We start from the raw sequence: 12,793 nt of genomic DNA, 5'->3' as shown, positions 1-12,793 counted from the left end.
CTACCAGTGTTGGAGAGTTCAAAAGCAGTCCCTCTTTGTGCTTGAGGCGTCGGCCGGTCATCATTGAAGGCTGTTCTCTTAGGTACCTACGCGGCTACACTTCAAAGCCTCGAATCCTCTCAGAGTTGTCATATTCTGACAACCTGCCACCAAGGATGAATCCAGGTGGAGATGAGAATTACAAGTATGTATCAGCAGACCTTGACGGCTACATTAGTTGCAGTATGACTGGAGCTCGAGACCTATACTGATGTTTTGCGATTTAGCTATGCTCCTCACCATGATCCTGACTGTGATCCCGAATACGATCTCTTCTACAACATGTATCCCTTGGTTCTTGTTGACCCCTGCGACACCTTGGGAGTCGCGCCCGCGAACGCTGAGCCAATCGACCCCACGCCCGCTGACTTGTTGTTCTACCGACACTTCCCGATTGACGGCCTTGTCCCACTTCTTCCAGATGAGACCCACCTCCTGAGTTCGCAAGCGGGTCAAGTCCAGGAGAAACCACACCATTCAGACCAACGACAATACCTGGGACTTGATATTCACTACCAGCAAGCTCTGGTGAATGGTGAGCAACTGGAACAAGACCCGCCCTATTCACAATATGTGGGTCAGCAAACTGTTGGCCAGGAGAAAAGGCTGCGCTTGTCACCACTTCCTGACGATCAACAACCACCGCTTCCCGACGATCAACAGCCAGTTCCCAAAGATCAAAACGCACCTCACACAACAAAGAACCAAGAAACAGTAACCATGGCCAACAACAAAGCCAAAGTCACTTGTGAAGGGTGTGGCAAGGCCCTTGGGGCTAGGAGCATGTACAATCATAAGAAAATGTAAGTGGTTTCTTTCAGATACCTAGGTACCCGGTACGGATGGACTGACGCCTGCTGGACATGTAGCTGCCGCAAGCTCAACTCCGAGGACGAGCTCGACCTGCCCAAGTGCACTCTCCCAGTTCTCGGCGGCAGCCCGGAAAATATCTGCAACACCCTGCACCGCAGCAAGACAGCCCTCCGCGATCACCAGCAAACAAGGCATCACTATTTTGCCCCCGGCGAGGCCAGCTATGACAAGCGGATCAGCATCGATTCCAGCTACCTGACAAGACTCTCCAAGACTGTCTTGATGACTCGGGTGCGCTTGGAGGGCGAGCAGCTGCGCGAGCATGTGGACGAGCTCACGAACGACAAGGTCATTGAGAACATTGCCAAACGGGTCAGAGCTGGGATGGAACTTACCAAGGAGGAGTTGGCCGAGCGGTTGATTTTGATTCGGGATGAGCGAAGAGCTCTTGATCTGGAAATTCTCACTTAAGGCCAGACAAGGAGGATGGGGCGGTTGCCGGATCGATATGGATGTGGGGATATATTGGTCACAGACAGGAGGGTTGATATTGAGCAGCACCATAGACGTATAGGAAGCGTATGTACGGACGGTACAAGGTTGGAGGGCTTGGGAGGATGGTACAGCATCAGCTCTTGGTCAAATACAGTATTGTGTGGGATCCGAGTTCGCGGTAACCTTTTCCAGTGTTCTTCTGATATGTGGCGTTGCATTGAATGTGATACAAGTGATACAAGTGGTCGGAACGCGAGGGTCCAGACCCCGCCGTCTTAGAGGGCTGAGGAACAATTCCGATAACACGCTGATGAGACGAAGGTGCCTTCCCATTCAATTCGGTGGAAGGTTGAGTCCCTCCCGCCATGCACATGTGATTGTGCCTGGTGACTTACATGAAAGTCAAAAAAAAAATGTATAAAGGAGGCAGCTGCGCCCTTGCACTGACGGGGCGGGATTCAGTTCACCCTCTCCCCTCGCCCGCATCCAGATCTTCCAGACCCAGAGTCTCTCCACGGCCCACCAAATTCGAACCAATACCTATTTTCCCAACCTATCACCCCAAAATGCCCCTCAAAGGCTACGGCATCTGGAAAGGCACCGCCACCAAGTGGGACGGGACCGCTAAGCCCGGTCACGGCCACATCACCTTCTCAGACACCACTTCCACCCGCCTAGACGCGGCAGTCAACATCGAAAGCAAGTCTTCCGACTCCCGTCTCGTCTACTGGGTCATTCGCGACCTCCAGCCAGTCTCAGCAACCTTTACCCACTCCCTCCAAGCCCTCCCACGGGGTTTCCACCCCCAGAAGGGCACACTCAAAACCGGCAGCCTGGGCCTTGACTTCCTCCGCCTAAACCTCTTCCACCCCCAAGATGGCATTCTTCTCTCACACAACACGCCCGGGACGAGCCACAACATCCTCGACTATCTCAACCCAATCCTGAACCAAGCTGTCGTACAAAAGGCGGACATTTACCTGTTTGGCGAGCCGTACAATGACAAGACCGGGATTCATGATATCCACATGAATCAAGGGAACTCGGGACAGTGGAAGAAGGACAATGGAATTTTTCAAGACGGTGGAATCATCCTTGCCTTTCCTGATGGTCATTGGGAAGGCATATTTCTTGCGTTTGCCGTGCAGACGTACAAGACTGATGAGCAGGGCATGCCGGTTGGCGACACGTTTGCCAAGTTGCTGGGTGGAGGAAAGCAGCCTGGTGAGGGTGATGAGGAAGAGCCGGAGCCGATTGTAGGAGATGGGATCAAGATTGAGGCTGCATTGGTCAATCCTCATGGACCGGACCAGCAGCCTAGCAGGGGAGATGGGGAGACGGTGTACTTGCTTAATCGTTCTGTGACGACGGTGGACTTGGAGGGTTGGAGGATTGAGAATGGGTCGGGGCAGAGTCATGTCTTGAATGGAGTGTCTTTGGCAGTGCAGAGCAAGAAGGGAGTTGCTGTGCCCGGGGTGGCGTTGGGTAACAAGGGAGGGGTCATTTCTTTGAAGGACAACGGCGGAAAACTGGTGCACCAGGTCAAGTACTCGAGAGATCAGGCTCAGAGGGAGGGAGCGCTGGTGTATTTCTTGCAGAAGTGATCAGAGCTTGAGAAGTTTGGGTGTCGACTGTCCTTATCCCTAGGTTTATCTTCCGGGTTAGCCTCCGCATGCCCTGTTCATGGTCAACTTGTCAAAATTCTTCCCATCGCACGGCACCTCATTGTGGCCGTGCCCTGGTAAGTACCGTGGGGCTCTGCACTGGAAGTGTCAGTTGTTGGTGTCATTCATGGTGCCACTCGGTAAATGGTACGTGTCGGTGTCCTTCGAGGGTGGGAGATGACCTAAGAGGACATTAGATGGAATACTGGCTCATGGCATCAGATTGGGTCTGCCATGGAGGCATCAAATTTTCAGTCTATAAGAATAAGGTTTTTTAGCTGCCATAGATCTGTCCAGGTCCCCAACACCGCAATGATTACCGTTCCTGCCATAGCTCAAGGGTGACGATTAATTGTCCTCCAGCAACAATTGAGTCAGTACTGCCTGATCAGCGATCAATTTATAACCAAATTCGCCTATGAAGAGTACCAGACTCCAACTGCCCTGGGCCAGTCTCTGATGGTATGTAGTATCAATCATTACTTCTGACCGTGTATATCAACAGTACCTAATGGTTACAGGTGGTGCCACGTGCTTCAGCCGTTGTGCCTGCCCAGACTAATGCAGAGCCAGTCGCAATCCATGCCAACCATCACAACATGGTTAAATACACATCAAGGGAAGACAGCGGATACAAGACCGTATTAAGACACCTCAAGGACATGGCAAATGACGCTATCAAGCAGATTCCGCAGCGCTGGGAGGCAGAGAAAAGATCTAACGAGGGTAGGCAGTCTTAGACCGCAGTTTCCGGTTTATCATAAATATTAACTCATAATTAGCATAACGTTATTTGAATGCCTCCAATAATGTCACATTCACCATCGGTTTCAGTCTGTCTTGAGTTGCCCAAGTAACGCATTTCGTTGGAAGGGGAGAGGAACCGGTTCAACTACACAACATACTTGGCAAAGGCCCCGAACGGCGGATAGCAGTGGTACATGGCCTCGGCGGCATGGGAAAGACACAGCTCGCCGTGGCCTATGCAAAGCAGCATCGGAACGATTATTCTGCAGTATTCTGGGTAAATGCTCGAGACGAGGTATCGTTAAAACAAGGATATTTATGGATAGCCGATCGTATCTGGTCAGCGTATCCCTCCCCTGTCTCCATTAAGAAGGCTTCAGAGGGTCGAGATCTTGACGAGACTGTACGGGCGGTTAAACGGTGGTTTGACAATCCAGGGAACAGCAATTGGCTCATCATCTATGACAATTATGACAACCACATGTTGGAGAATGAGTTGGACGGAGATCAAGAAGCCGCCTCGGCAGGTTATGATATACGCCCATTCTTCCCGGATGTTTACCATGGCGCTATCCTCATCACAACACGAGCATTAAGGGTCGATCTCGGTTCCCACGTGCCACTAAAGAAAGTTGAAAGCCATCGATCATAGTCTGGAGATTCTATCCCACACCTCGCAACGGCAAGAGCTATATAAAGGTAACGTATATTATAAGCGAGTCGTACATATAAGCGAGTCGTACAGTCTCCACCACCCTACAACAACTATCCTCAATTGCAACATAACAACACTAGAAATCAACTCTAATTACATCAGAAACAGCCGAATCAGACGATTCTACAGCCTCCTGGCAAGTACGTGCATTATGGCCAGGCTTGCCGCATACAACACAGCATTGAACCTTTGTACGAGCACCCCCTACACCACTACCATCCAGCTGCGTTTCTTCCACTGCCTCCCCACCCACGGCCTTCTGGTCTAGTAGATCGTGTGCATCCTGCACAGTAAGTGATCCTCCAAGCCGCACACGTGTTTTTTTGGCTCTCCTGCGCTTGCTTAGTGCCTCGTTGGCAAGGTGGTACTGCGCGGCCAAGATGATAAAAGGAGGGATGGCCCAACCGAGGGCATTAACTCCCTGGATTACCGTTGCCCATTCGCGGTTACCAGGCTGGGCTAGTTTCGCCTTACTAAGGCCGTCCGAGGTCGTAACTACCATGCCCGCGAAGATAATACCCATCATAAACCCAGTCTCGTCGAAGTTGTAGATATCGTCATCTACAATACCGTACTTAGCCTTAGTGTTCCGTACGAGCGCAAACCACTCGGCAATGACCTTTGGATCCTCACACTTAGCCCTCTGGTAGTCGTATCTACGCTTAAAACGCGTACGGAGCTGTGGCTGGCGTTTGACGAAGTTATGTGCCCAGAGCTTGCCAACAGGGGGTGCGTCGCGTACGCGTAGCAGTTGGTTGGCCATATCATCTACACTACGCAATCTTGGTGGAAAAGCTCGCGTACATAGCTCAATAATATATCGGACAATAGCTTCCTCTTCCGATTGAGTCAGCTTTTTCGAATTGGGTGTTATATCGCGTCGTGCAGGCCGGCCGGCGCGTCGGTTAGAGAGAGTCATAGCTGGTACGTTGTAGAGCTTAGCTGCAGCTCGGAGGCTTAATTTTTCATTGATTCGAAGAGCCTCAAGGGCTAAGAGTATCCTGGCTTCCTTTGAAGTAGGAGGCATATTGGGTTGTGGAAAAAATTGATGTTAGGTGTAAGGAGGGCGCGTCGTGGTGGAGACTGTACGACTCGCTTATATGTACGACTCGCTTATAATATACGTTAAATGAAAATCAGATGAGGGGTCAAGAAAGCCAACTAACCATTGTTTATAGACGCTGCTGCTACCGAGTCTGCGCAAGAGCTAGACGGGCTGCCACTTGCCCTTTCGACTGCTGGGGCTTATCTCCATAACATGCCTACAACATGTGCCGAATATCTTCAGTTATATAAGAAGTCATGGCGACGTCTGCATATCACCATGCCGTCGCTGCTCTCGTACGACCGGGCCCTCTACTCGACATGGGACATCTCATACACCCAGATTGAGCGGCAAAACACAGCATCTGCAATGCTATTGCAAATATGGGCCTACTTTGACCACAAGGATCTGTGGCTAGAGCTGCTTCAAGAAGACCGACCACGAGGACCAACCTGGTTTCAGGAAATGACACACGATATAATCGAATTCAATAAAGCAATACGTGTCTTGTGTGATTATGGCCTAGCTGAGCCAGATATGTCGCCAACAGAATATACAGAATCGCGTGGGTATAGCATGCATAGTTGTGTGCACGCCTGGACGAGACAAGTGTTGAACGAGACAGAGAGTAATGATTTGGCCCAGCTCGCAATAATATGCGTAAGCTCAAAGATACCAAAGGACACCGAACAGAAGTACTATACAATACAACGGCGGCTTCTACGGCATGCAGCATTTTGTTCAACAACGATTTTAAACGGAACACCAGTTACTAAAGGAGAAGAGTGGACTTTAAAAGGACTAGGCGACCTGTTTAGAAACATGGCCCTATTTCAAGAGGCAGAGGCCATGTACAAGCGCGCACTGCAGGGCGAAGAGAAGGCACTTGGGCCAGACCCCTCATTAATACTTGCTCCTTTTAACAATCTAGGTAATCTCTATCGAGATTAGGGTCGGGTTTAAGAAGTAGAGACTTTATATCGGCGTGCGCTACAGGGATATGAAAAGGCAACAGCAGAGAATATCACTCCTAGTATTGATTTTCTCGAGAATATGGAAGATTTTGTAAAGTTTTAAGTTTAACAGGGCAAAACGCATGAAGCAAGATCTTTATATATACGGTGCCAGGAAGGGTTGAAGGCTGTGTTTGGCATTGAGCACAGCCGGTATATAGCTGTGACTCGAGAAATTGAGTTGTTGAGTGAAGATGGTGGGCGATAGCGGCCGGGCGGGTTTGCTATTCTTAGTGTGCAGGGTCTGGTGATTTCCATATTGATTTCCGGGCGGGAAGGAGGAAGGTCTTTGAGCTTCGCAAAAAGAATTCGGAATTGTCCAGCAATCTTGATATTATCAATTCTATGCCCACATCGCTCCCATCGGCCACCTCCATCGCCCCCAACGGCTCCTTGCAGCCTCACGAGCAATACGAGCCTGGCCTTAAAAACTCACCATGTGAATTGCATACTGCGGAATTATCTACACTGGCTAGTTCTGTTAAATTATTAGGGTAGTCAGGGTGGTAATTTCAGGGGTATCCTAAGACTGGCAGAAGAGGGTTATTGGGGTTATCAGGGGTTGGGCGTAGCCCGACCAAACTTTGAACGGAACATCGAACATTTGCAGCTTAATGGATACATTACCCGCCCTGAAACTTCTCAAGCTCCAATTGTAAGCGCTTAAACCTGTGATACTATGGATCCGTGGTTGTTGCTCTTTTCAACAGGAAGAAACAGGTGACTGGTGTCATGGCTGGCCCCATCTGCCAGGTGAGACCCTGAAAATTCAAGCTCGATGTACCGAAGTACCTATATTCTCTACAGCCCGTTTTATTTTCGATTTGTATTTTCTTTCGGCGCTTATATGCTTCATGTTCATTGGAAGACTTAGGAGTGTAAATGCAGAAATGAAGAAATCTTCCTCAGATTTTGGCAGTAATTCTTCCTAAGAAACAGCATTGGATTTTTCTCGAAATGAGAGTCTATTTGTTGTTTAACGCCCACAAGTCGGGCGGCCGGGGCCCACGGCAAGAGAAATGCACACCCGGGCAAGATGAGCATATGAAAGTAATGAACGAAAGTAATGAACGAAAGTAATGAACGAAAGGAAGGAGGCACGTCGCCAACCCGCCATACCAAGCATCAACCCGCTCCGCCTCTTAGAATCCTGACAGGAGTCACAAGATCTGCCGTCATCCGAACATCTACTGCACGATCTTGAAAGCCTCGTAACTCTCCGGGATGTCCGCCGCCGACGCGCCAGCTTTGGCAATCTCATTGAGCTCCACGGTGTCCAGCTTGGCCTCGACAATAGCCGTGTAGTTGTATTGCGTCCCATCAGCCAGGTACATCACATTCGGCTGCACGCACTCTGTCTCCGTCTCCTCCTCCTCCTCCACCGTCGCGCCGCGAATCATCTTCCTGTTGTTGAACCCGTACCCCAGCCCGCCAAAGGGCCCGTTGCCCAGGCAGACGTAGGTGCGGCCGCGGCTGTCCTCCTGCTGGCGAATGGTGCCGCACCTGGGGGGGGCGTGCCCGCGCGCCTGGATGTTCCACGCGGCCGGGATGGCTCTGAAGCTGCCGCTGTTAAAAAAGGTTCCCGCGTTAACGCTGCAGCACGAGTTGGGGTTCCAGTTGGTGCAGACGTAGCCGCCTCCTGAAGTTGAGCAGCCGCCTGCGAACTCGAGGTGCAGGTCGATGGCGGCGGCGGAGGTGGCGAGAAGGGAGAGGGCAAGGAACTTCATATTGGCGGTTGAGGAGGATGTAAAAGATTGCTCTGAGAAGGCTTTTGAGTTGCTAGATGTGGAATCTGGTGCTTTCCTCGGTGATGCTTGAGCTGGTTGGAGAAGTGAAGAGTTCAACAGCTCCAGGACACAGATGGGAGCCAGCCCTTTTATGCCTTTCCGGCCGGACGTCTCTCATCATCTATTGTGAGGCAGGGTCCACAGTTGCTGCAATGGGAGCTCAGGTCAACCTGGGCTAGATTCTTCTCTCTCGCCGTGGAGGTAGTTGATTTCTTCCTCAATACAACAACAACCCTGTTCCAACATCATTATCACCAATATCTCCTTCCTCATTCGGCGGGATGCCTAGCCTGCCGACTGACGCCTCGGATTTGTTTTCTCGGACCCAAGCGCCGGCTGTTCCCCGTTCCAATATTGACCGGCAGAAACAAGGCAGATTGTTGTCCAAGGGCGGCGGAATGTGGGGCGAGACGGCTGACGCCTCGGACTTGTTCTCTTGGACCAAACCGGCCGTTGTACTAAACCGAACACCGAACACCACGATGTCACTCTATGAGGCATCACCGCTAGTCATTATGTCGCCAAGTAGTAATGTCCCTCGCTCGCCTCAACCAACTCACCCCTGAAAGGTGACTACCCTGACTGTGATTGGGCTCTGTTCACGACGACCGCTCCCTGACCGAAACACCTCAGGCTACGACTGCCTGCATTTTGAATGGGGATCACTGTGCTATCTCGGCGCTGGCGAAGCCTCGGTACTGTCTGACGAGTCCAAAGAAGAAGGCGTGGTCTAGATCGTCCATCGCGACAGCCAAACCTGGCCTAGTACACAGTGTCAATTAAAGGATGTTCGAGCCGTCTATAATGGGAATTGATGGTGCTGAACTAACCGGAAACGTGCAAAGGCAAGGCATTTAAATCCAAAGTTTGGTGAAGATGGAGACTATCGAATTTGTCAGCGCTACTACTCTCTCCGTGATCCCCAAACCATACGCGCCGACGATGTCATGGAATTTGAGCTGCCTTTTGAGACGGGCATGAGCCGCACAACGTACTACGATTACAATCCCCCGCCATGAGTGGTACTGGTGTCGAGACCAAACCCCCACCCAGGTCAGCCTCTTCAACAGCTGGGATTCCGACCCACGGAGTGATTGGCCAGGTGAGTACTACCTAAATTGTCAAGTTGTGTTCTCACATGGGGAGTACAACTAACATGTGATCAAGCTGTTCGACATGTGGCACGTAACTTGGAATCTCGTGGCTCTGACAAGGTCTTGCGGAATAACGTTGAGTCCCGGATGATATTGGTGATGAAAAAGGACAATCGGTCTCATTGAACATCGCTGTGGTGGTGACAACAGTCAGATACAAACATATCTACAAGCCCACGGTACTCAAACCCCACTCTGTAGTTTCACGGCTGAAATGATAACTCCATCCTTTACCTAGTTGACAATCTGGTGTTGGCTCAACTGCACCCGTTGACATTATGAACCATTGCAGCTACTATTACAACCCGTGCAACTGGCAATTGCCTTCCAAAGAGGGAGCCTACAGGAGCCAAGTGCCACATTAGGGCCCAGATATTACATTAAATAAAACTCCAATATTTTCGAATATATAACGTGGTTCATAAGCGAAAGCGCCACGCAGTTGATCCACACGTAACATCTCCCTTCTTCATCCTCCTTCTCTAAAACTGAACATTCCTCAAAAAAACGATGAAAGTAGCATAATCTTGGCCCTCTAAGCGATGAAGAATGACCCGAAACTAAGCCTAAGAGCTGCAGCAAAGATCTATTCTGTCGATCATCGGAAGCTGGGTCGCCGCAAGCAGGGTCAGCCATCACGACGCGATATTTCAGCCAACTCGCGGAAGCTGACTACTCTAGAAGAGTCTGTTATTATTCAATATATTATCAACCTAGATTTGAAAGGATTTCCTCCTCGCTTGTCTGGTGTGGAAGATATGGCCAACCGATTGCTTGCCGAACGCGATGCGGGACGCGTCGGCGCGCTCTGGGCGCACAACTTTGTTAAACGGCAACCAGAACTCACTACGCGTTTTAATCGGAAGTACGACTACCAAAGGGCCCTATGCGAAGATCCAGAGGTTATTGGCGGCTGGTTTACACTTGTACGGAACACAATTGCGAAGTATGGTATTCTGGAGGTGGACATCTACAACTTTGATGAGACGGGGTTTATGATGGGTCTCTAAAACGCCAAACAACCCAACTGAAGCCTCTTCACAATCTAATCTCATCAAGTCTCGGATTGCACAGCATCAGAATAGCTCTCCAACTGAGATTTTAAAGGCAGTTGACGTCCTTGCGAAAGGAACGTCCAGGATAATGCATCAGTTAGCATTATTGAAGGTAGAGAACCAGAGTCTCCGAGCAGCAAATGAAGCACTAAGCAGGCGCCGAAGGGCCAAAAAGCAACGTGTTCGGCAAGGAGGATCACTCTCTGTACAAGGTGCACAGGATTTGCAGGGTCAGAGAGATGTTGAGGCGCAGATAATGGAGGAAACGCAGGTAGGTAGTGGTCGGAAGCCGAGGACCGAGACGCGTGCGCGACGTTGTGGCAACTGCGGCGAGCCTGGTCATAATGCGCGCACATGTCAGAGAGTTGTAGAAACGTCTGAGGAAGATAATTCCAAGTAATTTTAATTGTTTTGAGCTGTTTTGGTGGAATTGTTCTTGTATTTGCAGTGTGGGTGCAGGGAGTGTGGCGCTTTCGCTTATATGGCGCTTTCGCTTATAAACCACGTTAGTTAATAATCCTTATAATAATTAAATCCGCGAAAGTTATGGTATAACGACATTTTATTACTTTCGTGTTACAACCTGCACCGGGAGTGGATACAGACTGCAAGGCAGTACGCCGAAGGTGAATATGACAGGATGATCGAAGGTTGTGACAAGCGTCTCAGACATGGGGTTCACTGTCAACAACAGGTCGTTCTAACAACGAGCTACTGAGAGTAGATTGTAAACAAATGAACTTGATTGCTTGCATGAGGAATCAGATTCCTCGACATGAGGAGCGCTGGGCACTCCCCCCTATTTATGTGAAGCTATCTACATATGTTTCTGAAGTATCTTTGTACCTTGCTCAGTGTGCTCAGTGGTCTTGGCGGCTGAGCAGACTGAGCAACCTTTCATGATCGATGTGCTCAGTGGTCTTGGCCACTGATCAGACTGAGCACCTCCTGATTGGTCGTATGGGGGCTTATGGGTCTTTCCATCCCTCGCCCAATGATTGGCTGAGGTGTCCAGCACCTCGGGTACCACCCAGTGGTTCCTGTACAGGGGTATTACGCTTGGGGCGTAACACCTGAATTCCATCTTTTATGGTGACTACACTCCAGGTCCAGTTCAACATGGGTAGGAACGTCAGACTTGACTGTTTGATGGGGCTCTGAAGGGCCGTCGATCGCCTTTGAACAAGCCGTCTAACAGAACCAGTTATTGCAGACAACATATTCCTCGCCAAAAACCCGACAATAAAGCGCTCTTGTGTTGTGGAGGGCAGATAGGATATCACCTTACTCGACGGCGTTGTAGTGGTTGAATACCCGAGAGAGTCTTTACGGAGGCCCCTGTTTGTCTCACCAGTCAGCGGCCCCCGTCCACGGTTGCTCCATGATTACTAACCTTTAACTTCCCAACACAACCCACTACCTAGATTAGCTTCCGAATCTGTAAGTACTACAAGAGATAACATTTCATCTCTCATATAAAACAACGTACCCGAGGTGTCTTGCAGGCAATGCTCTAAGCACCGACACAACGATTTCCACCGCCCGCACAGCCTCCACAACCTCCACAGCCTCCTTCAGGCTGGTACGGAACCTCACGGTTGTGGCAGTTACATTCTGCTAGGTCAAGCTTTAGTGGCAACAAAAAGCTTGAGTTTCTGATCAACCGTTAAACTGCCGTCAGCTCGGCCTTCGGCAAGACCCCGTCGGGTTGTAAACGAGCTGCCTCACAGAACCAGCTATTGCAGAGAACATATTTCTCGCCAAAATGGCGCTTGTACAGCTGTTTTGTCTGCTCGAAACCAGAAGAAAGGGCCTTGTGCTCGAGGTTGTTATTATGGTTAATAAAACGTCCGTGTGTGACATTTCTTGAGAATCGGAAGTATTGTGCGGGGGAGAGTTAGTGTGTATGCCAGGCCAGGTCTATGTCCAGGATAGGCACGCCTACCGGCCCTACTTAAAATAGTCGAAGAAAGCTACTGTGTTGTATGATCGCACGCCGAAGGATTAAGTATAAATAGGGGGCTGTAAATCCATCCAAATCGTATTATTATTAGGGCGAACTTAGCCTAACGGTTCACAGCAGCTACTAGGTCGTACGTAGCAGGTTAGTAAGTAGGTAAGTCGTGATTCCTTGCCTAAATCTCGAGTATTTCCACTGATAAAGGCTGGGAAACGTCGGTCTGAGACGTGCCTAGAAGTGCAATATCCCGCACTTATGACTCTAAGAGAGAGAATTTTGCCGGATCAGTATTGATGGCTTTGCGCT

At 50.1% G+C, this 12,793-nt stretch overlaps 4 protein-coding genes across 4 annotated transcripts; 3 read left to right on the top strand and 1 right to left on the bottom strand.

Moving 5' to 3' along the window:
- Nucleotides 1–20: 20 nt before the first annotated feature.
- On the top strand, nucleotides 21–1,323 carry QC762_100085 (uncharacterized protein; the record flags this gene model as incomplete). The annotated part of the gene is made up of 3 exons (XM_062884379.1): nucleotides 21–184; nucleotides 267–842; nucleotides 909–1,323. Exons 1-3 carry the CDS (start codon nucleotides 156–158, stop codon nucleotides 1,321–1,323), a joined length of 1,020 nt encoding a protein of 339 aa, XP_062747294.1. The 5' UTR covers nucleotides 21–155.
- Nucleotides 1,324–1,657: 334 nt separating this feature from the next.
- QC762_100090 (uncharacterized protein) lies at nucleotides 1,658–2,951 on the top strand (the record flags this gene model as incomplete). Its single annotated transcript, XM_062884380.1, has 2 exons — nucleotides 1,658–1,733; nucleotides 1,771–2,951. The coding sequence occupies 2 exons, from the start codon at nucleotides 1,658–1,660 to the stop codon at nucleotides 2,949–2,951; spliced, it is 1,257 nt and encodes a 418-aa protein (XP_062747293.1).
- A 372-nt stretch (nucleotides 2,952–3,323) lies between these two features.
- On the top strand, nucleotides 3,324–3,756 carry QC762_0026740 (uncharacterized protein; the record flags this gene model as incomplete). Its single annotated transcript, XM_062883159.1, has 3 exons — nucleotides 3,324–3,332; nucleotides 3,390–3,473; nucleotides 3,533–3,756. 3 exons carry the CDS (start codon nucleotides 3,324–3,326, stop codon nucleotides 3,749–3,751), a joined length of 312 nt encoding a protein of 103 aa, XP_062747292.1. The 3' UTR covers nucleotides 3,752–3,756.
- Nucleotides 3,757–7,718: 3,962 nt separating this feature from the next.
- QC762_100110 (uncharacterized protein) lies at nucleotides 7,719–8,258 on the bottom strand (the record flags this gene model as incomplete). Its single annotated transcript, XM_062884381.1, has 1 exon — nucleotides 7,719–8,258. The coding sequence occupies one exon, from the start codon at nucleotides 8,256–8,258 to the stop codon at nucleotides 7,719–7,721; it is 540 nt and encodes a 179-aa protein (XP_062747291.1).
- Nucleotides 8,259–12,793: the final 4,535 nt, after the last annotated feature.

Source organism: Podospora pseudocomata (assembly GCF_035222375.1).
Source record: "Podospora pseudocomata strain CBS 415.72m chromosome 1 map unlocalized CBS415.72m_1.2, whole genome shotgun sequence".
Lineage (NCBI taxonomy): Eukaryota > Fungi > Ascomycota > Sordariomycetes > Sordariales > Podosporaceae > Podospora > Podospora pseudocomata.
The sequence above is the reverse complement of the archived record's forward strand: the minus strand, read 5'-3'. Positions and strand labels throughout refer to the sequence as shown.